Source organism: Cibotium barometz, chromosome 52, assembly GCF_041138505.1.
Source record: "Cibotium barometz isolate CiBa-2024 chromosome 52, ASM4113850v1, whole genome shotgun sequence".
NCBI lineage: Eukaryota > Viridiplantae > Streptophyta > Polypodiopsida > Cyatheales > Cibotiaceae > Cibotium > Cibotium barometz.
Genome location: NC_141097.1, coordinates 18,704,335 through 18,732,122, shown reverse-complemented (window position 1 = coordinate 18,732,122; position 27,788 = coordinate 18,704,335). Strand labels below are relative to the sequence as shown.

Here is a 27,788-nt window from a genome sequence, read left to right as displayed (position 1 = left end):
CACACCACATACCTTGTGTGCTCTCGCCCTCTACGTGCATGCTTCATGGATAACTTCCCGGAGGAACCCGACATGCACATCTCTTACCTGAGTTACATCGACGAGATCCCCGAGGCTGTTCTTCCCGAACACAGCCCTCCTCGTGCCCTCACTCCGGAATCAGTGCCACTACCCGCCGATGTTGGGTGGATTCCAAGTCTTTCAGCCTCTCCTATCCCAGCATCCCCGGCCTCTCAGGTGTACCGCATTCATGTCAGCAGCCCGCATGTGACCGAACCCGACACTTGGGCGATTTGGACTATTTTCCTCACCTGCAAGCCACTGCATCTTACTCATTTCGAGTATTTTTTATCACGGTACCCGCAGTTGGCACACTTTCTTCCAGAGTGCAGTGTGGATGGCTTACGCAATGTCTCCTCCACGCGCCCTCCTGTGACATTTTACTGCGAGATCTTTGTCCCCGATTATACTCCATTATCTCCAGTGCCCAGTTCTTTGGAGGAAGCCAATGCAGTAACTTCGGAGGACGATCCCGAGACCAAAAAAGTAGCATTGGCCAGTACCCTCTTGAAGGATACCGCCTTCCTCTGGTGGCGACGCAGGATTGCAGATGGCAAGTCTACTCCAACGTGGGATAAATTCCGGCGTGCTCTTCGCAAGGCTTTTGAGCCTGCAAATGCGAATTTTCATGCCAGGTCTTCTCTCCGCCGCCTGAGTCAAACTGGCTCCGTGGCCGCGTACATCTCAGAGTTTCAAAAATTGGCTCTGGAGATAGAGACACTCAGCCCCTCTGACCAGCTTCACAGCTTCATTGACGGGCTTGAACCCACAATCCAAGACGAAGTCCATAAGTATAATCCTGCCACCCTGGATGAAGCAATCTCGTATGTCGAGCGCATCAGTGATTACCGGCGTCCTCCCAGGAACTTTTCCTCCGGCGCCCGTTCCTTCCAACGGAATCGATCCAATGGGACTAGCCAACCCCAGCGTCCTAATTCTGGACAACCCAACTCTCGGCGACCATATTCTGGACAACAATCCTTCCGGCCGCGATTTTCCGGGCAAACTTCCGCGTCAAATGCAGGATCCTCTCAGACCGAATCCTCTGGCAACAGCAGAAACCGAGATCGGTCTCGACAGGACCGTCGCAACAATGATCGGCGCAATTTCAAGCGAGAAACCTCTTCAGGACAGCAAACCTCTTCATCAACTGCCCCTTCATCCCAACCTAGTCGCCCAGGCCTCTGCACAATTTGTTCTGGCGATCACCGGTGGTATGAATGCCCTCAGCGTCCTAAACCCTCCAACACTCGGCGCAATTCTCAGGTGGACAGTTGTCACCATGTTGATCATGACCCGCCTCCTGTGAAAGACAAGAACAAACAGATGGCTTGTTCTGTTCGCGTTTCGGAGTTTGTCAGTACCCTGATGCTTAATGGCCAAAGTACCAACCCTGCTCCGGTGAATCTTTCCAAACAGGTCCTTAGTCTTCTTGGCTTTATTGGCGACCATCCCATCAATGTGCTGGTGGACAGTGGCTGTTCCACTAATTTTGTGGGCACTTCTTTGGTTCACAAGCTTCGCCTACAGACTCGACATTTTGTGGATGCTTTTCAAGTGGAGCTTACTGATGGTTCCTTCCTTAATTGTAACCAAAAGGTGCAACAGCTCCAGTTCCAGATTCAAGATTACCAGGATCACCTTAATTTTTCAGTGATGCCGTTGTCACATTATGACATGATATTGGGACAATCTTGGCTGTATCGATATGATCCGGTGATTAGCTTTCGTTCCCATTCAATCCAATTATATCATAATGGTCGAGAGCTGGAACTTCATGGCCTTTTCAGTGCCAAACCCATCACCATTGTTTCTGCCCTGCAAGTCAAACGTCTCGTTCGCAAACGTGACAGTGCAACATCCTTGGTCATGTTACGGGAGATTGAAGCAGAAACCAGTGAGCAATCTCAAGCCTCGTCATCAACTACTGCTTACTTGGAGCAACCCTTCTTCAAGCCTTTTCAGGATTTGTTTCCGAATGATCTTCCGACGACATTGCCTCCTCGTCGTCCTGTGGATCACCCGATTGATCTTATCCCAGGTCAACCTCCTCCAACCCGAGCTCCTTACCGTGTTTCTTACTCTGAATCTCAGGAGATACAAAAGCAATTATAGGAGTTGCTGGACAAAGGTCACATCCGTCCCAGCAAAAGTCCCTTCGGAGCCCCGGTTTTACTTGTCAAGAAGAAGGATGGATCAATGCGGCTTTGCATTGATTACCGAGCTCTCAACAAGCTGACAATCAAGAACAAATTTCCTTTACCTCCCATCGATGAATTGTTCGACCAACTGCTTGGTGCTAAGGTGTTTTCCAAGATTGATTTAAAGTCCGGCTATCATCAAATTCGTATCCGTAATGGTGATGAATACAAGACAGCCTTTCGGACAAAATATGGCCATTATGAATTCTTGGTCATACCTTTTGGGTTAACCAATGCCCCGGCCACTTTCATGACCCTGATGAATGAAATTTTTGGGCCACACTTGGATAAGTTCGTGATCGTTTACCTTGATGATATTCTGGTTTTTAGCCGATCTATGGTCGATCACAAAGAGCATTTACAGATAGTTTTTGAAGTACTACGCAACAATGTGCTGTACATCAACAAAAAGAAGAGCGAATTTTTCAAAAACCATGTGGAATATCTTGGTCACATCATTTCTGCTAATGGGATTGCAGTAGATCCTAAGAAGATTCAGGCGATTGTGGATTGGCCTTTGCCCTCACCATTTCAGATGTTCGATCTTTCTTGGGACTTGCTAATTTCTATCACAACAAGGTGCATAGATTTTCGGAGATTGCTGCTCCTTTGACAGAATTGACAAAGCTGGACAAACTTCAGTGGTCTTCAGAAGCTGAGCAATCCTTCAATGATCTCAAGCATGCCTTGACGACAACCCCGGTCTTGGCCATTGCAGATCCCACTCAGCCCTTTGATGTAATGACAGATGCCTCAGATCGTGCCTCTGGTGGAGTTCTGATGCAGAATGATCGTGTCATTGCTTTTGACAGCAGAAAGTTTTCAGCCATTCAAAGCAGGTATCCTGTGTATGATAAGGAGTTTTTGGCAATCGTACATGCTTATCGAACATGGAGACATTATCTTCTTGGAGCAGATTCAGTTGTACGTACAGATCATCAATCTCTGACGTATATTTTCACTCAGCCTGTTATGAACTCTCGACAAGGCAGATGGGTTGAATTCTTGGCTAATTTCCACATGATTATTCAGTATGTTCCTGGTCTTCAGAATGTGGTTGCAGATGCCTTAAGTCGCATGCCTCGAGCCATTAATTTTGCCATCACAGATGTGCAAATGGAAATCCCTGCTTGTTTCAAAAATGAATATTTGACGGATAGAGATTTTGGAGATGCGTTCCGTGCTCTCAAATCTTCTAATCCCAATCCTGCAGAAATGAACATGTTTGTAGCCTATATTATCATAGATGAGTTGCTGTTCTTCTCTGACCGCATTTGTGTGCCTCACAATACTTCATTGCGGAAGATTCTTATTCAAGAACATCATGAAGTCCCTTATGCTGCTCACCCTGGTATCAACAAGACATATCGACTTTTGTCTGCTACATACTTCTGGCCTCAGATGCAGCAAGATGTTATCAAATTTGTCAAAGCTTGTCATTCATGTCAAACAATGAAAGCCTCTCGACAACTTCCTCAAGGGTTACTTCAACCATTGCCAGTTCCCAATGAGAGATGGGAAAGTATCAGTATGGATTTTATCACCACCTTGCCTCGTTCATCCAAAGGCAATGCTCAGATTCTTGTGGTGGTTGATCGATTTTCCAAAATGGCACATTTCATTCCTTGCAAGAAAGCTGCTTCAGCCCCAGACGTGGCGTCATTATTCGTGCAACATGTCTTCAAATTGCATGGTTTGCCAAAGACCATCATCTCTGACAGAGATCCAAAGTTCACTGGACATTTTTGGACGTCTTTGTTCAAATCTCTTGGCACGAATTTGTTATTCAGTTCAGCCTATCATCCTCAAACAGATGGACAGACTGAAAGAGTCAATCAGATTTTGGAAGAAATGATTCGACATTACATTCAATTCCGTCTAGCATCATGGGAAGATTATTTACCACTCGTGGAATTTGCTTATAATAACTCCCATCATTCAGCAATTGGATTAACTCCATTTCAAGCAGCATATGGACATACTCCTCTTGTGCCTACAAACTTTGTTTTACAACACAAAGTGGCGTTGGCAGATCAGTTGGTTCAGGAGATGCAAGATGTGCTTGTACAAGTTCGAGATAAATTGGTCCATGTGCAACAAAAATATCAAAAACAGGCCAACAAGCATCGTCGACATGCAGAATTTCAAGAAGGAGACTTGGTCTTATTATATGTGGCACCTCACCGCTACAAAACAGTGAAGTCAGTTTTTCCAAAGTTACGACCTCGCTTCTATGGGTCTTTCAAGATACTTAAGAAAAATTCAACTGTCAGTTACAAGTTGGAACTTCCACCGTCATGGGGAAAGATTCATCCGACTTTTCACATATCTTGGCTCAAACAGTATATTCAAGGAGATTCGCCTGTTCCAGACTTATCTTCTTATGCACCAGAAATTGAAGATGACCATATTATCCTTGTTCCAGAAGTAATACTTGACGTAAGACAGAAGGAAACAAGAAGAAAGTTGACTACAGAATTTCTTGTGAAGTGGATGGACTTGGATGAGTCTGATTCCACTTGGCAAACAGATGAAGAAATGCAGCAGTACCCTAACCTTCTTCAGGAGTTCTTCGACAAACGGATGTCTATCATTTGACACATGGGTTTTATTTTAAATGGGAGGGAATGTCACGATTGTGACGTGTTTATATATCAGATTCTCTCTTCATTGCTGATTACTGTTGCAGATGCAAAGAGTTACCAGCCAAAGGGAACCCCTACCCTCGACTGGTTGCGACTCTTCGTCAAAGGATGTACCTCTTCATCGAATAGCCACATCTCTTCGACGAATGGTTGTATCCCTTAGTGAATGGTTGTGCCTCTACATCGACTGGACACATCCCTTAGCCTAAAAGTTGTACCCTTTCGTCTAAGGTCATGTCCTTTCATCAAAGGACATGCCTCTTCAAATGTGTCTCTTCATCTCCTATATCAGAGACCTATTGTACTCAGTTTAATAACAACAAGTCAATTCAATCTTGTCTCAAGTGTTCTCCTGAAGGTTCTTGTTCTAAGATAATTACTTAAGTAGTAATTAGTACACAATATGCAGGATTAACAACATAATCCTCACATGCATGGTCACCTACCCACACCCCCATGGAATTGGCCGCCCACATGCAAACGTGGGGAGCCAGCCAACACTATGGTTTTACTCCACTCTAATTTTTATAAAAAGAAGCCTTCACCTCCATCGTAGACATCAGCGAACGTTTCCACCATCTATACCGGCGATCGTTTTCATCCTCAATCCGGCAACCATCTCTGCGCTTCTGCTCCCAGGCGGCTATTGAACTGTTGCGCATGCTCCATCTCCAAACTGCAGGCTGCGCTGCCTTTTTTCCTTGCAGGCAGTTATGGGCCATCACCAGCAAGAGCTGCGTCCCATCATCAGGTGGCTGCGCCAGTCCTCCAGTGGGCTGCCCACTGCACAGTAGGCGGCTGTGCAGGCTGCAGCCAGGTGTCTGTGTACAACAGCCAGGCGCCCCTTTCCTCTCACAGGCGGCTGTGCTCTCTATCAGGCGACTGCATCTCCATAGGCTGCGCATACTCACCCAGGCGACTACTGTACTGCTGCGCAAGCTCTCTCTCAGGCAACAACATCTCCACAGGCTGCGCGTACTCACCCAGGCTGCTGTGTATACTTCTCCAGCCAGGCGACCACAAAGGCTGTGTGCACGCCTCCAGTCAGGCAGCCTTACAGGCTGTACTGCCAACCACTGAAGGCGTCTGTATATTCATTCTCCAGCTGTTGTGTTCCTACATCTAGGCGGCTGACGGCTATACTCTACAAACTGGCAGCTGCTTCTCCATCTCCAGAGAGACAGAGAGAGAGAGAGAGAGAGAGAGAGAGAGAAAGAGAGCCTATCTCTAATCTCCTACACCGGCCATAGCTCCGGACACGCCATCAGGACTGTTCGATCTATCCATAGGTGGCTACTCCACCTTTTCCTTCCTCCACAAGAAGGTGGCTGTGACCTACACAGCGGGTGGCTGATCTCCTCGGTAGGTGGTTATACCTCCTTTCCATAGGCGGTGTTTTCTTTCTTCAAGTGGCTACATCTTGGTGTCCCACTCAAGTAGCTACACACACAAATACCTCGGGTATTGGTCTTCAATCTGCAACCTACAAGTAAGTGAATTTTCAGATTTAAGAGAAGTACTTTGTGATAAATCTGATAAGGGACTATCTCCACGGCAACACCCGTTTGGTGCCGGGTAGTCCAAGCTTTTGGAGAACCACGGTCCAAAGGTGCTGAGATCGGGAGAGCCAGGCGTTAGTACGAGAGCGCCTGTTTGTGCGTGGTCTTGGAACACCAGTGGGGCGCTCTCCGCGGAGTCCAGTGAAAGCACAGGACCATAGAGACTGGACCACTCAAGTGGTCGCTCTACTTCGAATTTCTACTTCGAGCCTTTTTGTTTGGTACTGTATTCATTTGTACATGGACATCATTTGGTTCTTGGAACCCATGGAGCATTGTATTTGTTAAATACTCCCAATAAATATATCATATATTGAGGGGGGGTCGGCCCGTTCCGGCCCCAGTGCTGGTGTCCATTTATCTCATTTCATTTCATTTCAATTTCAAGTTGTTATTAAGTTGTCCATTTCAAATTGTGATATTAAGTTGTGCTATTACGCGTGTGGGTGTCCAACGGAGTCTTTCCCACTTGACGGGATCGGTTTCATTGGTATCAGAGGACGGTTGTTTCCCTCTTCCTAGTGGGGAAACAAACCTGTGTACTGGACACCCCGCTTCTAGCATACTTAACACAATGGACAGCCAAGGCAACCCTTTGGAAGTGCCTAATTCGAGGGGTCCATCTAGTGTCTCTCGTGGTTCTGATGCTCTACGAGGAAGGCACAAGCCCCTTGAAAGGGTTAATGATAGTGAATCAAAGGGTCAACTGTCTCGAGGAAAGACAGTCATGCTTGAACAAGAGCCTGATGCAATGAGGGCTGAAATGGAACATATGAGAAAACTTTTGCAGGCACAAGAGCAAGAGTTAAAATTTTTGCATGAAGATCCCAATGTGCAAAGTGCCATTGAAGCTAGGAAAGCGGATGCAATGGTAGATGTAACTTTTGAGTCCATGGCACGGGAAGTGGGCAAGAAGCCAAGGGAGTTGGCACTTGCCTACCTCCTCCGCAAAGATGATATCAAAGAGGGGGACGACGGAGAGCTGAAATTCAGAAATCCACCTCGCCTGAAGCATGGAGATCCCGCATCTCAAAGGTTGAGGTCTTTTATGCAAAAGGAAGAGGTGACAGTCACCTCTCGTCATGCATCTTCTCCACAAGGCACAAAGCCTGACATGTATATGTATGAGTGCTCATGGAGGGCATGAAGGTCACATGCATTCAAGACATGTATCCCATGGTAAGGGTGACAGGTCTGCCACTAGAAGAATTTTGCCTTCTGAGTTGTCTCATGGAGAGACATTGCCATATGCAGAAAAGTCACATGCATCTAAGTTTCAAGTTTGTGGAGCACATGCCACCGTGCCTCATGAAACTTCTATGACGGCCCATGGAGCCCATGCAGATAGGGCTGCCCCGTTGGATAAGGGAAAAGAAAAAGAGAAGACCATGAGCCTCATGCCAGAAAGCTCAAGGAATTTAAGCAGGTGACAAATCTGTTAAGTTTGATGTTTTTCATGGAGAACATGATGCTTCTAAAGTGTTAGCATTTGTGGCACAGTTCGACATTGCTTTTAGTGATGAAGACTTCACTAAAAAGTCAAAAGTACGCCATGCTAGCATGTTTTTGAAAGGGACCGCTGCTCATTGGTGGATCACTGAAAAGACCACCAAGGATCCCATTTGCACCTGGAAGGAATTTAAGGATAGATTCTATGCTCAGTTTTTGCCACCAAATGCAGAGCAAACTCTCACCCAAAGTGGGACAGGCTGGAGCAAAGAGATAATGAAAGCGTGCAACAGTATGTCAACGAGTTTTAATTTTGTTGCTGGAAGTAACTCCCTTTATGCAAATCATTGAGGATGAAAGAAAGAGGAAGTTTCGCTCTGGACTGCAACCAGCATATCGTTCGGGCATTGAATTGCACCCGAAGCATACTTTGCAAGAGCTCACAGCTTCTGCTCTTGCTACGGAGCAATTGGTGCTCAAAATTAAGCAGGATCAAGGTGGTTCAAAGAGGAAAGACAAGGCTGTCCCAAATCTGCAAAAGGGTGGACAGCCACCTAAAAAGAACTTCCGGGAGACCCACAAGGGTGGTAAAGCTGAAAATACCACATCTAAAGATCAGGGCCCAAGGAAGAACAAATTCGGCTTGACTCCGGAGCAAAGAGAGCAATATGCCAAGGATAGAAAATGTTTTTCTTATGGTAGCAAAGAGCACATGTTTAGACAGTGCCCTGACCGCAAACCTAAGCATGAGGAGGGACAAGCATACCAAGGCTAATGTACATGCAATTCCTGATGTGCAAGGAAATACAAGTCATGATGCAAAAGAGCGAATGGTATGCAAGGCTTGGGAGCAAATCAAGGATCAGCCCGCCCTATTCATGTTTGATGACTGTGCAACCGATAACTTCATCTCTATGCAAACGGCAGCTGCATTGGATATTGAGGTTGAGAACATGGGACCTCAGATTGAAGCCGCAGCTGCATTTGTTGGAAAAGAGGTGCAGGTTACCCCATTGATAGGAAAGTTGCGCATACATATCCAGGGCTACCTTGATAATGAACATTTCCTAGTTGCTCCACTAAATGGATGTGATGTATTGTTGGGCAAGCCATGGCATCATAGGCTTGAGCCCCACAAAGAGTACAAGACCAATATGATTTCTTTTATGCATAAAGGCCGCATGCATTTTATTGATGCTGGCAAAGAAGGGGATTCCATCCCACTTGTATCACACATCCAAATTAATAAAGCAATGAAAAAGAGTCTTTCTGCGTACTTGGTTTTTGTTCGTAATAGCCTTGTGCTAAATCATCAAAATGTGGATGCTATGACTAATGATAGGCTGAATTTTCTTCATGCATTCAACGACTGTTTTGCTGACTCGTTGCCAGGTGAACTACCTCCCCAAAGGCCTGAATATCATCGCATAGATCTTGTGCCAGGTAGTTCTCCACCTAACAAACCCGCTTACCGAGTGAGTGCTGCACAACAAGAAGAGATCATGAAGCAGGTAAATGAGCTTTTAGAGAAAGGTTTGGTTCAGCCCAGTTCCTCACCTTATTGCTCTCCTGTGCTTCTTGTTCAAAAGAAGGACGGATCCTTCCGCATGTGTGTGGACTATAGAGCTTTATACAAGCTTACCATCAAGAACAAATTCCCAATTCCGCGTATTGATGACATTTTGGATAAGCTTGATGGTTCGGCTTGTTTCAGCCGACTTGATTTGAAGAGTGGTTATCACCAAATACGAGTAGTGCCACAAGATGTCCATAAAACTGCATTCAGGACAGCCTTCGGATTATATGAATTTTTGGTAATGCCTTTTGGTCTCACCAATGCTCCTGCTACGTTTAATCGTATGATGGATAGGATATTCTGACCCCATCGCAAATTTACAGGAGTATTCTTTGATGATATCTTGGTTTTCTCCAAGAACAAGCAGAAACACAGAACTCATTTGGTCACAGTGTTTGAAGAGTTGCGGAAGCATAAACTTTTCATTAATGCCAAGAAAAGTGAGTTCTTCCTTTCAGAGATTCATTATTTGGGTCATATTGTATCCAAAGATGGAGTAACAATGGATCCTGCTGTAAACCGGCCTTCAGAAACCAAAGGGCGGTGGAACAAACATTTGCACATAAAACACTTCAACACCATTGAGGACCTAGAAAAGGAAAACAAACAGGGAGAGCTAGAGTGCTCCTGCAAAAAGTACACATGTCCACAAGAGATAGGCGCCTACTACCTGCCAGCCCCTCCTCTTTCCCAAAAAGCACACGTGGCCCCAAAATAGCTTATGGGCCACGTTTTCTTCATAAATGGCATTAAAAATTACTTTAAAGGTTTTTAAAACCTTTTAAGTTAAAATTCCTTTGCCCCCTTTCACACATGGGGTTATCCACACATGGGCCTCCATCTTCACTCCCACCTGATGCCATTCACACTGTCCACCATGTCCCCGTGCACATCTGCATCTTGTCCAGAGAAAAACACAGGGTCGTGACATACCCCCCTCTTGAAAAATGGCAAGCGTCCTCGATTGCACTCAATGGCACAGTAAAGCATCTCATGAGCAAAGACTCCCCATATGGCAAAAACAATGGCCTTCCAATGCATCTGGATGATAGAACAATCATCCTGCACAATAAGCCACACTGTCCTCTTGCTTGTTCCTTCAGAACCTACAGCAAAAGTCTAAAACCAAATGGAAACACGTTACCTGTGTTAGCCAAAAACAAAACCATGCATCATTCTACATATGACAAACATATGCATGACACGCATATGCATTCGCAAACAATATGCTCGTCAAAATGCTCTACCTACTCTACAGTAACAGTCTAAGGGCTGCTCGCAAGCCTTACGTCCATGGGCATCCCGCAGGACCCACGACTGAAGGTAAAACATGAGCATATGCAAGCACTCAATGCATCCAAACACTACATCTGGCACTTTCCCACATATGTCTCATGGCCATCCCGCAGGAGTTACACCCAATGGTGCATCCATGACATAATAAAGCACGTGATGTATCATACCAACATACATGCAGCAGATGACACAATGCAGAGTATTTCCCAATGTATTCTCAATGGTACCAGGATCCAATGGCACCAAAATACAAAAATACCTCTACCTCAAAAAGTGTATGCATACATGCACAAACAGAGTTCGATCCATATTTCCATAAACCAAACCAACTCTAGGACTGCTCGCAAGACTTATGTCCTCCATAGAGTTATCCATAGTTGCAGTTAGAGTTCCAGGTGCGCGCGACTGTGAACCATACTCAACCATCACCTCATGTGTCTAGAACACAAGATCATAGAAGTCCCATAAGCAGATGTACTGTCAGCCGCAGTACCTTCAGGTGAATACAAAGATGTCACCAAGCGACTCCTAGATGACAACTGAGCCTGTCTGTAACAAGGGAGCGGAGGTGCTACCCCCCTCTTGAGCATCAGGCAATGCTCCAGACCTATGCTCTGCTGAACCTGAATGAGCCGTAACAAGAGTCGACTCCAACTCATAGGCATCAAGATAAAGCTGCAACTCCTGAGGTGAATCTGCTAAGTCACCCTCCTCCATCCACTTCGCATCCATCAGTGAACCTCCTCCATCCACTTCGTATCTATCAGTGAACAGCTCTTGAACTCCACAAGATAGCGACGGGAAACTTTACCCTGTACCTTTCTTTCCTTATGTGCCAGTATATGCTCAGGAATAAGAACCTCATCAAGTTCCTCCACTTCCATCTGAGCCTCATCTGATACATCCTCACGCACCCAAAGCCTGCTTGCACTCCACCCAAGTGATAAGCACAAGTCCTCGATGAAGCATAGTAGATCACCACTGCTAAACATAGAAAGAAACTGTCTTCCGAACCCATGAAGCCTCTATGAAGATACCACCGGTGACAAACTGTCGAAAGCCATAGCCTTCAACGCATCTCCTGCACCATAACACTTCAACTGCTTCTTGTTCCTGGCCGACTACTTCTTGTCCTTGGTGTCTTTTCTCCTGAGCTTCATCTTCAGCTCTTGCTCTTCACCTCATATAGGCAAAGACACAAAATCCTGTACTGTGTCCTGCACTTCCTTTTCACTTTCCTCATGTTGAAGCTTTTGATGTGACTCTCATGAGACAACCACGAGCTCGCCCCCTTAGGAAAGTTGGCGATTGTCCCGACCAAAGCAACCACGGACTCGCCTCCTTGAGAAAGTCGATTATGTGTCCCGGCAAACGGAACCTTGTAAACCGGCCTTCAGAAACCAAAGGGCGGTGGAACAAACATTTGCACATAAAACACTTCAACACCATTGAGGACCTAGAAAAGGAAAACAAACAGGGGGAGCTAGAGTGCTCTTGCAAAAAGTACACGTCCACAAGAGATAGGCGCCTACTACCTGCCAGTCCCTCCTCTTTCCCAAAAAGCACACGTGGCCCCAAAATAGCTTATGGGCCACGTTTTCTTCATAAATGGCATTAAAAATTACTTTAAAGGTTTTTAAAACCTTTTAAGTTAAAATTCCTTTGCCCCCTTTCACACATGGGGTTATCCACACATGGGCCTCCATCTTCACTCCCACCTGATGCCATTCACACTGTCCACCATGTCCCCGTGCACATCTGCATCTTGTCCAGAGAAAAACACAAGGTCGTGACACCTGCAAAAATAGAAACCATTCGGAATTGGCCCGAATTGCAAAACGTACATCAAGTACGTAGTTTTCTGGGATTATGTTCGTATTATAGGCGTTTCATACGGCATTTCGCCATGATAGCCACTCCTCTACATGATCTCACAAAGAAGAAAACCACTTTCAAATGGACTTCAAAAGAACAGGATGCTTTCTTGCAGCTCAAGCATGCCATTATATGTGGTCCAGTATTGATTGTTCCTGACTTGCACAAGTCATTCGTAGTTGAATGTGATGCTAGTTGTGATTGCATAGGAGCTGTCCTAAATCAAGAAGGGCATGCAGTTGCATACGAGAGCCGTCGTTTGCATGATGCTGAGCTTCATATGGATATCTATGAGAAAGAGCTCTTGGCTATAATTCATGCCTTAAAGATTTGGAAACATTATCTTCTTGGGGCTGAATTTGTAGTCAAGACAGATCATCAAAGCTTGAGATATTTTCTATCTCAAACAAAGCTTTCAGAGAAGCAGTGAGAATGATGTCGTCCAGAAATATGAACACACACACTGCAAACTTTCTTTCCATGTTTCATTTTCAGATTGTGCATACTCCAGGAAAGAAAAATGTGGTGGCCGATGCACTATCCAGGAGGCCTTATGTAGCTGCAGTCTCAGTGGCCTCTCATGGAGACTTATCTGCTATGCGAGATTTGTATCATTTGGGTGCTGATTTTTGCCATATATGGACTGATTTGATGGCTGGTCATTCACATGCCTCTTATGTTATCAACGAGGGTTATCTTATGAAGGATAATTGCCTATGTGTGGTGAAGGATTTGCGTCCAAAGGTTATGGAGGAATGTCACGCTCCACCTTATGCTGGTCATAGAGGTATCATGCCTACTACACGCATGATTCATAGATATTTCTTTTGGCCAAGCATGCGTAAAGACATTGAGGCTTATGTACATGCATGTATTACTTGCCAAAAGGTGAAATTTGACAGGCAAAAACCTCCAGGTTTGCTTCAGCCATTGCCTATTCCCTCGCAACCTTGGGAAAGTATTACTATGGATTTTATTATGGATTTGCCTAGATCCCAGCATGGGAATGATGCTATTTGGACCATTGTGGACAGGTTTAGCAAGCAAGCTCATTTCTTGCCCGTCAAGAAAACCATTAAAGCTGATCATATGGTAAAAGCTTTTTCTTGCTAATATTTTCAAGCATCATGGTATGCCTAAATCCATTGTTGGGGATAGAGATCCCAGGACTACAAGCCTCTTTTGGAGGGCTTTATTTGATAATATGGGTACTAAACTTGAGTTTTCATCAGCTTATCATCCCCAAACGGATGGCCAAAGTGAAGCTGCAAATTCAGCCGTGTTGGATTTATTGAAGTGTTATGTGGCAGATCAAAAGACTGCATGGGAGAAGTATCTTCCACTTGTTGAGTTTGCCTACAACAATACAATCCATGCCTCCACGGGAAAGGCTCCGTTTGAGATTATCTATGGCAGAGTGGTATTGCCACTCATCCTTCGTACAAAGGATGAGATTTTTTGCAGCTGATGAATATGTTTGTGACTTGGATGTAGCCTTTGGTCAGGTACGGACAGCCATTGCAAGGTCACAAGATAAGCATAAAATGGCTGCTGACAAGCATAGAAGAGACATGCAAGTCAAAGAAGGTGATTGGGTTTTGCTGAAATTTGAGAAGGCTAGGCTTCGGAAGAGGCCAGGACGAGAAGGATCATATCCTAAGCTTTCTCCTCGCTATTATGGACCCTTCAAGGTGATTCAGAAGATCAATGAAGTGTCCTACAGGCTTGCTTTACCTAGTCACTGGAAGATTCACAATGCTTTTCATGTGAGTCTTTCGGAAATATGTGGGGAAAGATCCTGATGAGCCTGTCACAGAAGATCCGCCAGAGATTGAAGAGCTTGAGGAGATCCTCCAGCCAGAACAAATTGTTTTTCACAAGGAGAGAAAGCTACCTGCAGGAAAGCTTTCCAGGAGATACCTTGTGAAGTTTAAGAATTATTTGCCTATTGATGCCAAGTGGGTAAATGAGGACTATTTTGTTGATTACCCACAGTTGTTGCAGGCATATCTTGAGGCTTCTCAGTTGAGGACAACTCTTTAGAAGCCCGGGGGGATGTCACCAATTGGCCGACCATTTGGTCCATCTCTAGTTTTTGTGTCTCGTTCACTTGAGGCCAGGCCGGTGTCCCATGTGAAGAGGCCAATATTTTGCTGACATGGACGGGAGCCAGATTGGTGCCACCCGTGTGTTAGCAGGATGGTGTCGTATGGACAGGAGCCAGACTGGTGCCACCCGTGTATGACTTGGACTGTGTTCGACCCATGGGATTGTCACGCCATGGAAGAGCCAGTATTCGTGCCGTGTCTTGCCTATGGGACTGTCACACCATAGGGAGGCTCGTGCCTGGAACTGTGTCTTACCTATGGGACTGTCACTCCATAGGAAAACCAGGATTTATGTTTTACGTCGTGCCATTTTTGTGCCGACAGATATTTTGTACTTGTTCCATGAATGGGAGATATGTCCATGATACTATTTGCACATGCACTCATGTTTTGCATGTTTGAAACTATTTTCGCATGACTTGTATTTTTGTGTTTGCCTGCTTGACGTGTCACTTACTGAGCGGGGACGCCTGCCAGTGAGTCGTGAAGTTTGCTCTGTCTTTTGACGAGTTTTGGTGCATGTGAACAGGTGGTAAGTATATTGCACATGTTGGTTTAATAGTTTAATTTCTAACCTTTCATTTTATAAGGTTATTTGTTCACACTTAAAAGTGGGCAACCCCTTTGGGCACCCACTTAGGGGCCAAGGTGGGGAGCCACACTTGACTTGTGTGTGTGTGGGGGTGGGTGCATGGTCACCTACCCACACCCCCATGGAACTGGCCGCCCACATGCAAACGTGGGGAGCCAGCCAACACTATGGTTTTACTCCACTCTAATTTTTATAAAAAGAAGCCTTCATCTCCATCGTAGACATCAGCGAACGTTTCCACCATCTATACCGGCGATCGTTTTCATCATCAATCCGGCAACCATCTCTGCGCTTCTGCTCCCAGGCGGCTATTGAACTGCTGCGCATGCTCCATCTCCAAACTGCAGGCTGTGCTGCCTTTTTTCCTTGCAGGCAGTTGTGGGCCATCACCGGCAAGAGCTGCGCCCCATCATCAGGTGGCTGCGCCAGTCCTCCAGTAGGCTGCCCACTGCACAGTAGGCGGCTGTGCAGGCTGCAGCCAAGTGTCTGTGTACAGCAACCACGCGCCCCTTTCCTCTCACAGGCGGCTGTGCTCTCTATCAGGCGGCTGCATCTCCCATACTCACTCAGGCGACTACTGTACTGCTGCGCAAGCTCTCTCTCAGGCAAATGCATCTCCACAGGCTGCGCATACTCACCCAGGCTGCTGTGTATACTTCTCCAGCCAGGCGACCACAAAGGCTGTGTGCGCGCCTCCAGTCAGGCAGCCTTACAGGCTTTACTGCCAACCACACTGAAGGCGTCTGTGTATTCATTCTCCAGCTGTTGTGTTCCTACATCTAGGCGGCTGGCGGCTATACTCTGCAAACTGGCGGCTGCTTCTCCATCTCCAGTGGACTGTTCAATCTATCCATAGGCGGCTACTACACCTTTTCCTTCCTCCACAAGAAGGTGGCTGTGACCTACACAGCAGGTGGCTGATCTCCTCGGTAGGTGGTTATACCTCCTTTCCATAGGCGGTGTTTTCTTTCTTCAAGTAGCTACACACACAAATACCTCAGGTATTGGTCTTCAATCTGCAACCTACAGGCTACAAGTAAGTGAATTTTCAGATTTAAGTAAAGTACTTTGTGATAAATCTGATAAGGGACTATCTCCACGGCAACACCCGTTCGGTGCCGGGTAGTCCAAGCTTTTGGAGAACCACGGGCCAAAGGTGCTGAGATCGGGAGAGCCAGGCGTTAGTACGAGAGCGCCTGTTTGTGCGTGGTCTTGGAACACCAGTGGGGCGCTCTCCGCGGAGTCCAGTGAAAGCACAGGACCATAGAGACTGGACCAGTCAAGTGGTCGCTCTACTTCGAATTTCTACTTCGAGCCTTTTTGTTTGGTACTGTATTCATTTGTACATGGACATCATCTGGTTCTTGGAACCCATGGAGCATTGTATTTGTTAAATACTCCCAATAAATATATCATATATTGAGGGGGGGGTCGGCCCGTTCCGGCCCCAGTGCTGGTGTCCATTTATCTCATTTCATTTCATTTCAATTTCAAGTTATTGTTTAGTTGTCCATTTCAAATTGTGATATTAAGTTGTGCTATTACGCGTGTGGGTGTCCAACGGAGTCTTTCCCACTTGACGGGATCGGTTTCATGGGAGGTGAGTTAGCCTGCACCCTTCTATATGGTACTAACCTTGTGTGTTTAGCTTGTGTATCACGTGGTCATAAGGGGGGCTTTACATTGAGGATCAATAAATAATAGCAAGAGGCTAGTTATAGCTAGAATAAAGCAAGAAAGCTTATAAATAAAGCAAAGGCCAATAATAGCTTGGTTATTGCTATATAAGTGACCTTGGGAGCACTTATGAGTTATTAAGAGGTATCCACACGATGGACAAGAGAGTTGCCAAGGCATGCAAGACCTTAGGACCATGGAGTTGCGAGCGAGTGGCTCGGCTTGGTGGTATGGGACACCACGTTGGGGTCATCTGGGCTTGGCAGGCTTGCGGCAATCATACCTTAGGCTTGCAGTGGAGAGTCACTAACCACAATTCTTCCCGGTGACGCGATGCGTACGACACCGAGACTACGAAACCCCTGGTAGGGTTTCTCAAGTATATGGGTTTAACCCTAGCCCTACGTGGTTCTATGTCAAATAATCCTTGGTTAGGTCTATGGAGACCTTGATAGTCCCCAACATGTTTTGCAATTCATTAGAGATGGTGAAAGTTCTAATAAAGCTACAAGATACAAGTTGTTTGACAAATATACTTATATCTTCTTCACAACTTTCATGGCCCATTGTCTAAACAATCTTTAGAAAGATATTGGGAAGCTTGATTGGGTCTCTTCATTCATTGAGGGTGGCAAAGGGATTTTAGGTTTCATCACCAACCACCATTACATTTTGCTTGTGTATCGCAAGTTTGCCCAAAAGGAGTTATTGAAGAATTCAAAGACGAGATTTGCTACAACTTAATGTTGCAAAGCTTGCATGAGGTGAGTCATGTGTAGCCATATTTGGTATACACAATGACCAACCTAGATACTTTTTTCCTCTTTAGGAGGTTTTTTCCCCTGTGGCAGTATACACCCATCTTGGCGTATACTTATCATCTGTGTATAGCACACATTGATTATCTATCTATCATCTCATTGTGTGCTCCCCTGAGCTTCTCCATTTATGTGTGTCTATGTGTGTGCATGCATTCCTGCAACCTGTTTCTAACATTTGGTATCAGCGCATACGCTCCTCGCCCCTCTTGTTGCTGCCTTCCCTTTACCCCAAGTCGCCTATCTTCTTGAACCAGACCAAGGAGCCCTTTTGGGAGAAGGGTCGTGAAGTGTGTAGTACTTTGTACTACTATTTAACGGTCAAATTTTCATTCCAAGCACGTTTTGGGAGCCGTTCGCACGGTTTTCAGTTGTTTGCAAGCATCTTTAGTGTCCAGATTTGCACTATTCTTCATCGGATTCTCGAGTAGTATTGTCAGATCTACTACAATACAGGTGTGCAGATACACGTAAAAGTATCATCAGTTGCTTGGATATTATTAGAAATCATAGACACTGATGTATCTCGGATTTTATCCACTGAGGATAAGCTTGACGAGACCAACTACCCGTTATGGTCCTATATGATGCGGCATGTATTGGTAGCCAAAGGGCTATGAAATGTTATGATTGGTACTAAGAAACGTCATGGTTCCTCTGATGAACATGCTGCAAAAGACACATTTACAGACACAAACTCAGTTTCACGTGGTACGTTACCACAGAATAGCATACCTCCTACGCAAGAACAAACAAAGTGGGATGGAAGAGATGAGCAGGCACATGCATTGCTTGCTTTGTCAATCAAGAGGAGTATTATTCCTCAAATTCAGTCGTGCAAGACTACTAAACATGCTTGGGATGCACATGCATCATTGTACCACGTACGTAATAAAGCACGTGTTCTTATCAACGCGAGCAATTAGAGTCAGAGCATACGAGGAAGACTCCATGGATAGTTTCCTTACAAAAATCAAGGATTTTAAGAAGCAATTGGCTAGTATTGATGAAGTATATCCTGAGAGTTCATTGGTGCCTACTGTCTTAAATGTGCTACATAGTACAGACTCGTATCAAAGTTTTGCTTCTACATCAGACTCCTGATAAAATGTTGCCTTAAACTTTCAGAAGTTGGTTTATGTGCTCTTGTAAGAAGAGCAATCCAAGCAAAACAAATCTATCATACGTACAGGAGATCAGACTTTTGTTGCCAGTCAACAAAGAGGCAAAGACAAATCCTTTCTTCAAGGTAGTTACAAGCCAAAATCAATCTCATCAGACATGCGTGCAGACAAGAAAGGCGACAAGTTAAAGAAAAAGGGCAAATGTAACTATTGCAGGAAACCTGGTCACTACATTAATGAGCGGCTAGAGAAGGAGAAAAAGAAAGACTCACGTATGGCTGTAGCTGATGCGTCAGCATCTAATGCAAAAAACAACGAATCTGAAAACTATGCATGCAATGATTGGGCTTTCATTGTGCAATGTGGTTTTAACTCTTCGTAGAAGAATGTATGCATGGTTGTTATAGATATACATGTCTGGTATTTTGACAGTGGTGCTAGTAAGCATATTACTTCTCATCGCAATTTGTTCTCATCACTTGAATCTGCTCCGCAAAGAAACTCTGTTACATGTGCAAACAACTCCTCATATCATGTAAAAGGAGTTGGTAATGTTTTTCTCACTCCTACAAATGTTGGAACAATCACGCTCTACCATCAACTTTACGTTTAAGCTTGTAAACCCATTTCGTGCCAATGGCCCTCTTGCCATGGGACAAATTAGACAACTTCCAAGTATCATTTTTTAGTAAAGCATCGTATTCAGCTTGCATAGCACTAATCCATTGTTCTGATTTCTTTGCTTCATCAAAGGAGGCAGGTTCCTCTTCATTACATAAATTGGCAATAAGAGCATGACCTACGTCAACATGAGATTTGTGATGAGAACCTGCATATGTTCTGGTAGGCAAAGGAGTGGCCCTATCACGTAGTGTTTATACTAGTCATTTTACATACATTTTGTCTCCTCGATTTCCCTTCTTTCCTCATCAACTGCATCATCCACATTTGCCTCGTTAATAGGCTGATCTGTGGGCTGAATAACATGCTCATTTTTAGCCTATGTGGGCTGATTTTCAGCATTCCTTTGAGTACCCAAATGCTCTACATCAATGTGTCCTCCATTGAATAATGGAAGAAGAGTGTCAAATATATCTAAGACGATTTGCACAAGGTTATGCACCAAAAACAGGTATTAACTATGGTGAGACCTTTGTACCCACATGTTGTATGACTACCATGTGAGTATCATTGCATTAGCAACACATAAAGGTTGGAATGTCTGCCAATTGGATATCAAAACTGCCTTTTTGAATGGAGATTTGCATGAGGAGGTCTACGTATCTCAACCTCGTAGTTTTGTTCAGAAAGGTTGGCAATCAAAAGTGTGCAGATTGAAAAAAGCTTTGTATAGTACCCTCTACATTAAGAGGACTAAAGATGAATTTTTGGTCATCGTGCTATACATTGATAACATACTACTCACAAGCCCTGATGATGCTCATATTTCAGCTTTTACAGCTCATTTACAGAGGTCTTTTAAAATGTCATATCTTGGCCCGTTACACTATTATTTGGGCATTGAGTTTTGGCAACGTAATGATGGCACTGTTATGCGGTAGATACAATATATAGATGTATGGTTGAAGAGGTTCAATCTTGGAGACTGCAAACTTGTCACTACGCCTATGGAACCTGGTTTGTGACTTAGTCTTGAAGATGCAAGCGACCCTTTTGATGCCAGCATGTATCAAGAAGATGTTGAATACCTTATCTTCTTATGTAACACTAAGTTTGATATTCAGTATGGGGTCTCACTATTGAGTAGATTTATGCATAGCCGAGTGTCACGTGCATCCCGCACTTGGATGCCACAAAGACATATTTGAACAAGAAGGTGCAGGACCTCGAGTGGAAACTAGTCCCATGTGAACCCAGTTCGAGACAAGTCAACCAAGGTTCCACTCTACACGTCCGAGGTAAGGTGTGCATTGTCCTGCACATGAAGCAGTGCTAGTCCGTACTATGAGTCTTCCTCTCGAATGATGTTAGATGATCTGCGTGTTGGGTTTGTGACTGGACACCAAGTGTCTGTAGAAGCATGTAGGATGGGGTCCAACCCATAGAGCTACCCCAGGAGAAAGCCTTAAGACTCTTGCATTGGGCTTTGGGTGGGCTTTGTCTGTAGAAGCATGTAGGATGGGGTCCAACCCATAGAGCTACCCCAGGAGAAAGCCTTAAGACTCTTGCATTGGGCTTTGGGTGGGCTTAGGCTACCTAAGAGGGGCTAGGCAGGCCCTAGGACTTGCCCACCGGCACCGGGAAGGGACTGGGCACGCTGTCGGCTAGCCCAAGAGGGCTTGGCCAGGCAGTCAATTGGCCCATAGGCCAGCCCAACCAAGCAGCCAGGCCTGGGTGTTGCTCAGCACCCAGTCGGCCAAGCCAATAGGCTACCCCAACACTTAATCGGCCAGGCCTAGGCGCTGCCTAACAACATGCACAAGGTGGCCAAGGTATTGCAGTGTGAAAACGATGGTTTTAATAGCATATTATTGCTAAAGCCTGGTAACAGGTCGTGGAAGGGAAATAGAACAAGCCGACTTGCTTCTGAAAAGGGTATAAATACCCAAGCCAGAAATTAGTCTTTTCATCTCATTATTCACAATGGTTGCTACGTTCCAAGGGCCAGGACAACCAAGGGGAAGGTGCTCAATCAAGGTGAAGAAGTGCAGGTCAAGAACCAATCTTTATTTTCAGATTTACATCATTCTAATAAAGCAAAGACACCATTCGTGGTGGGGGCCCTAAAGAGGGTATTCGGGACCCAATATTATGTCCTCTTCTCCCTCCCTCCCTCCCTCCCTCCCTCTCTCTCTCTCTCTCTCTCTCTCTCTCTCTCTCTCTCTCTCTCAGTCTCTCAGGAGGCACTAAGCTTGTTGGATACTCTAATGCTGATTGGGTAGGTGATCATGATACTCCACGATCCACTTCTGGTTATTGCTTCACTCTTGGTTTTGGTCTTGTTTCCTAGAGATCCAGGAAGCAGAATATTGAGGCTGAGTACCGTGCTTATCTAGATACCTACTGTGAGTTCATGAGCAATCTTGATGTACTCTCGGATTCTCCAATCTATATTCTTATTACGGATAGCCAAAGTGCCTTGGCGTAGACTCGAACTTCATCCTTTCATGGTAAGACCAAACACATTAAGGTCCACTTTCACTTCGTTCGTGATCTAGTCGCCAACAGCATCATAACACTGGAGTATTGTCCTTCTTAGGACAACCTTGATGTTCTCTTCAGTAAACCTTTTCCTCGCGACTTCCATTTCATAGTCCTTCCGTTCCCCTTGCTTTAGGTAATCTTCCACCTTTATGTACTTTGGCTTTAGTAGCTCTCTTTTAATCCATTTTAATGCCCTTTTTATCGAAATATTTATATGATGTCATTAGGGATTTTTTCCACTATTTTATAGCTTATTTTTAGGCATTTATATCTCTTGCTACAATCGTGTGTCATTTGCAACTGGCCGACTGCTCTCCATGAGATGTATATAAGCGTGGTCATTGTGCCTTCATATTGATTCAATACATTTCAGTTTATGGCTCAAGTGTTGGATCTCTCTGTCAGATTGCGCAACGGAAGCGTAGGAGACGCATCACCATCGAGCTCCACGAACACCCCCAACGGGCACTGCAGCATCCCTCCACCGGGCTCCCATCTCCCGGTGAGCTGCCTCCCAAAACACCAGCCGGAGGAGATGACTATGACAAGGTGCCACCACACCCTATATATGGCGCTTCAACTTCCCATGCTTCCACTTATGGGATAATCCAAGGCACCTTCTAGCCATAGATCACACGCTCGAAATCGCCAACCTTCCAACACCCTCCCTCGATTCGAGCTCCGCAAGCCACCGAGGCGCGAGGAGGTCGTCCAGGACCACACACGCCTGAGCCGCCTAGAACCACACACCCGGGCTCTGATACCATGTCAAAATGCGCAGCGGAAGACTAACGCACATAGGAGACGTATCACCATCGAGCTCCACGAACACCCCCAAGGGGCACTGCAGCATCCCTCCACCGGGCTCCCATCTCCCAGCGAGCTAACTCCCAAAACACCAGCCGGAGGAGATGACTATGACAAGGTGCCACCACACCCTATATATGGCGCTTCAACTTCCCATGCTTCCACTTATGGGATAATCCAAGGCACCTTCTAGCAATAGATCACACACTCGAAATCGTCAACCTTCCAACACTCTCTTGGCTGTCCACTCTCTCTTATGTGATCTCTATTTTCTTCGCTTCATATTTACATATTCTCACAAGGCTCCCTCTCATAGTTCAAAGAGCCTGGCACATCTTTGTACTTTTAGTGCCAGCTCACTCCTTGTTCACATCATCACTCCAAGGAGGGGATTTGTTTGGTAGTGGTGTGTGAACATACTAGGAACAACCGAGGCACTTTTTCCCTCTTTAGGAGATTTTGCTCCATGTGCTAGTATACACCCATCTTGGGGTATACTGCATACTTTTCATCTTTGTACAACAAACATTCATTATCTATCTATCATCTCATTGTATGCTCCCTTGAGCTTCTCCACTGCATGCACACGCACACATTCCTGCAACCCTACTTCCAACAACATGCAATTATGCAACTTGTGGTTTTGGAGGAGTGGAGGACTTGAAACTTGAACGGCATTCTAAAGGAATATTGGTCTACACACAATGCATAGACATTACTTTTTGGGGTGACATTTACCATAATATTATTGTTATAGAGCCAAATGTATTTATGATAAGCATGGTGAATGGGGCTGATGGATAAAACGGTCGAGAAAGTTATGAAGTTGGAGCATAATGAAAAGAGGAAGGAGACCTTATGGGAGCTAGCTACCTCTCGATGGCAAGCATGTTAGACTTTTGCAAGCTTCTGCATACTTGTTGGATCCAAAATTTCAGTATAGGAAGCAATATAAGGATCCTGAAGTGGCACCTAAATGGGAGAAAGTTATTAAACAGCTCATATTGGAACCAGAGAGGCGTAGCCTATAGGATAATAAAGGACTGAATTTCAGCCTACAAGATAAAAGAAGGCTTGTTTGTCAGCTTGGATGCTCAATCAGATAGATTTTAACGTGCATCAGTAGCATGGTGGGAGGACTGGATCAAGGGTCCCTAAATTGCTGCATCTTGCCATTCGAGTTCTGAGCCACAGATGAAACTGTTGAGCATCTATACAACTCTTATGGCAGCATAGCATGTGTGAAGAGGAACCGTCTTGGAGTGCAACAAGCGACGACCTTGTGGAGGTGAATGCTCATTTGAAGTTGCAGGAGATTGCATTGGGAGATTTCAAAGTCACAACCTTTTATCGGATGGGAGGAGACACAGGATGATATAGAACCTCACACAATCAGCTCTAATGATTCAGAAAATGTTGAATAGGCATTGTTCATGGAACATTATATTCCATATGCTGTGCTTTTTCATTATAGTCTCTAAATGATGATGTATTTCTATTCATCATCAATGCAATGCTCACTTCTCATATCACATGCATATTTATGTATGAAATGCATTCATGGTCATTCTTAGGGCATAATGTACAAGTGGTGTTTTCAACCATTTTTTTTATCCTTATGCGTTTTCAAAGATTAATGTTGGGTTGTGTTTGGTTGACGTGCCGTTGCATTTAAGTTTTCACGTTTTGATAACTATGTCTCAGACAAAAAGACGCTCCATAAATTATCAACACACAAGAACACATACAGCAATGCATTCTAGAGAAAAAGATGCACCATAAAAAAATCGAACAATCATTGACAAATAAATGCACAAAAACTGTGTGCAACTCAGAAAACTTACTGTTTCATCTGCACGCGTAGATCCTGGCCGGAGACGAGATTTCCCAGGAGTAGCGGGGGCAGAAGTGTTCCCACCTTCAGGAGGATTTTTTCTTTCCCAATAAGGTGATCCTGTTCTATTACCAAGCCGACCTTGATATACCTGGTGATTGGGAGACTCCTCAGCTCCAGCATTTTCTCTAGCACCGACACCAGAAGTACCCTTCCTAGATCCGTCTGCAGCACCTGCCCTATGATACCCTTGGCCATCTCCACTCTGTCTGCGAGTAGGAAGGCCTGCATGCTGCTCCTGAGGTTGGTATTTGTGATCAAACTCTTCTCTACTCCCCTGCCTTCCATGTCGAGATTGATAAGAGAGGCCTGTCTCCTCTGCAGACTCTTGCTGGGAACTCTTTCGAGGTATCCGCACCGGGGCATCGATCTCTTCGGACTGAGAAGGAGTGTCGTCACTTTTCAATCCAAAAGCAGTAGGGTTTTCTTCTGGATCATTGGGGTTGAATATCTTGCCGCCACCTTTACCAGCACGTGCCTTATCAAAAACTACCGTGAAAGGTACTTGATCATCACTTGCATCCCAATTTCCAAACTTTGGAACATGAGTTGGACGTTGCTGCACACATGCACAAAAGAAGAAACGCAGACACTAAATGTAAGCAAACCAGTCCACATTCTTAGTCAATCATAAAATGCAGGGTTTCAAGACCTTCACACAATAAGAGTCAAGGCCTCTCATAGAATGAACGATATTCATGTGGATTTATATCAAACACAGGCTTATGGAATTAATTATTGAGGACACATATGTATGTGTACTTGCATATATGGGCACCTAAGCATTGGCATGGTTTTAGATTTGTTATGTAAATGTGTGGGCACAGTGCATGGGATGTGTGTTTTGTTGTTGTTGTTGGTGGTGGTGGTGGTGGGGGGGGGGAGCAGCAGTGGCGGCGGTGGTGGCGGTGGCGGTGGCGGCGAGGGGCAGTGTATATTCTAAATCATTAAGAAAAAGGAATTAGATAGTTATTACAGATGAACGAAAATCAGGATGGAAAAATTCATATGTGCTTTCATCTCCCAAAAAACTTCGGAAGTTCTGGATGTTCTCTATCATGATCTACACGATGAATGGATTGAAATTAGTAGCACAATGTGTGTAACATGTGAAAATGCCAGATCAGTACCTTGGCCCCATGTAAAGGTTTGCTCAGAGGCTTTGGAAACATACCGCCATGGTTGCAAAATTGGGGACTTCTGCTCTCTAAAGAGCTTTTCTTTGATGTCTCTCTGCTATGTGCTGCAACAGGAACTTCTCTTCTATGCCAGCAACAGGATCTCCTCTGCGATGTCTTCTGCTATATGCTGCAACAGGAGCTTTTTTACTGTGTCTGCCTGCACAAGGTTTCCTTTAATGCCTGCTTGCAAAAGGCATCTGTCTCTCTCTCTCTCTAACAAGCTTCTCTGCTACGTCTCTCGAGCTTAGGGATATGCACAGCAGGAAGACCTCAAGATCCCAGTGACCACAGAGAGGGAGGGAGAGTGTTAGGGTATGGAATATGACCTTACCTGTTGCTGGCAGGCGGAATTCTGCTCGGTTTCTTCGCCGCGTCCTCAAATTCTCTGTCTCTGAGCTGCTGGCTATGGCGAACTAGCTCCTCGCGCGCGCGCGCTCTCTCGCTCTCTCTTTCCCTCTCTCTCAATTCTATTGAGGGAAGACCGTGGGCTATGCTTACGGATCTTTCATTGCTGTGAAATACAATACTACCTGGCTATATGTTACACGAAGCTTTCAACCCCATATCCTTTTATTCCTTTGGTCTTTACCCGCATACGTCTCGTGGACAGTGTAAGAGTCCCCTTGTTCACACCTGGTCCTTTCACATAAAGGGCGCCGTGCAGTACACGTCAGCCTGCTGCCCTTGACGGGCCCTCCTCTGCTTTATTGCAAGTGTCCACACCCGTTTGCAGTTCAAACCCGAGATGCATGTCCACACCAATTTGCAAGCTAGCAACAACTTGCTTCCAAGTGACTTAAGAAATTCTACTTTTTGCTTTTATTAAATGCTCGGAGTGAATTCGCTAATTCATGCAAGTGACCCCCTAGTCATCCCCATATCTGGTTTTATTTAGCATGAATAATTAACCAAATCAACTTGCAACGCACGCATTTACTGTGAGGAGTATTAAAAGGCAAAAGTGAGATTTCATAAATCCCTATGTGAGGGAAGGACATCCTTACAAATGCCTTTGAAGAACCCCTTCTATTCAATTCCAACCCAATCAAATCTCCTCATCCAGCCTGTGCATAAACACTAAAATGATCTTTTACAGTACCCCATAGATGTATGGTAGTTGTAATGGATCCCATCAAAATAAAAAAGGGAGCATTTTTTCCCCTTTTCCTCATCATCACTTCATACTTTTGCATTAATCATGATGGCTTCTTCTCTCGTAATTACATGTGCTTGGAATAGCTTGTCATACTTGGTTTCAACTTCTTGAGCTATTTGTACCTAGGACTTGACCTTTGAGTCTTTTGCAAAGACCATGCTTGTTAAGCCTCTGAGCCATGCTTGTTAAAACCTTTGATCCATGCTTGTTAAAGCCTCTGATTCATGCTTGTTGAGACTCTAAGTCTTTCACAAAAGACCACGCTTGTTAAACCTCAGAGCCATGCTTGTTAAGCATCTGATCCTTTTGAGCCATGCTCACTGGCCTCTGAGCCATACTTACTAGCCTCTAAGTTTGAAGCGGGACCATGTCTTATTTCTTTGCTTGTATTAGTGTACGGGACTATTAAAGTTTACGTATGCAACTCCACCCATTGCTTTGAAGGGAGTTTGTTGGATATTTGGGAGTTAGTCTGGAGTCTAGTCAAGTGTCCTTAGTAGTGTAAACACCCTCTTATTTGGGGTCAAAAGATAAGGCCTTGGTGCCTTTGAAAGCACGTACTTTTGTGTCCTTCATTCATACATTATGAGTACCATCATTCGAGT

The 27,788-nt window shown here is 45.0% G+C and overlaps 2 protein-coding genes across 9 annotated transcripts in view; one reads left to right on the top strand and one right to left on the bottom strand.

Moving 5' to 3' along the window:
- Positions 1-26,622, bottom strand: part of LOC147608907 (RPM1-interacting protein 4-like) — a 43,526-nt gene extending 16,904 nt beyond the window's left edge. Inside the window, exons 1-3 of one of the 8 annotated variants that reach the window (XR_015264362.1) lie at positions 26,354-26,570; positions 26,021-26,184; positions 24,797-25,405 (exon numbers count right to left, since the gene is read on the bottom strand). Coding sequence is in view for 5 of the 8 variants with exons in the window: in XM_086788436.1 (XP_086644562.1) it covers positions 24,797-25,405; positions 25,977-26,018 (651 nt within the window). In the remaining 3 variants the exon portion in view is untranslated. Of the gene's footprint in view, positions 1-24,796; positions 25,406-25,976; positions 26,185-26,353 lie in introns of those variants that run through there. The other 7 variants (XR_015264361.1, XM_086788431.1, XM_086788432.1 and 4 more) reach the window with 7 other exon arrangements.
- On the top strand, positions 73-24,327 carry LOC147608908 (uncharacterized). The gene is made up of 7 exons (XM_086788278.1): positions 73-2,163; positions 2,841-3,056; positions 3,312-3,612; positions 8,635-9,612; positions 17,741-17,802; positions 21,952-22,029; positions 24,184-24,327. Exons 1-7 carry the CDS (start codon positions 73-75, stop codon positions 24,325-24,327), a joined length of 3,870 nt encoding a protein of 1,289 aa, XP_086644404.1.
- Positions 26,623-27,788: the final 1,166 nt, after the last annotated feature.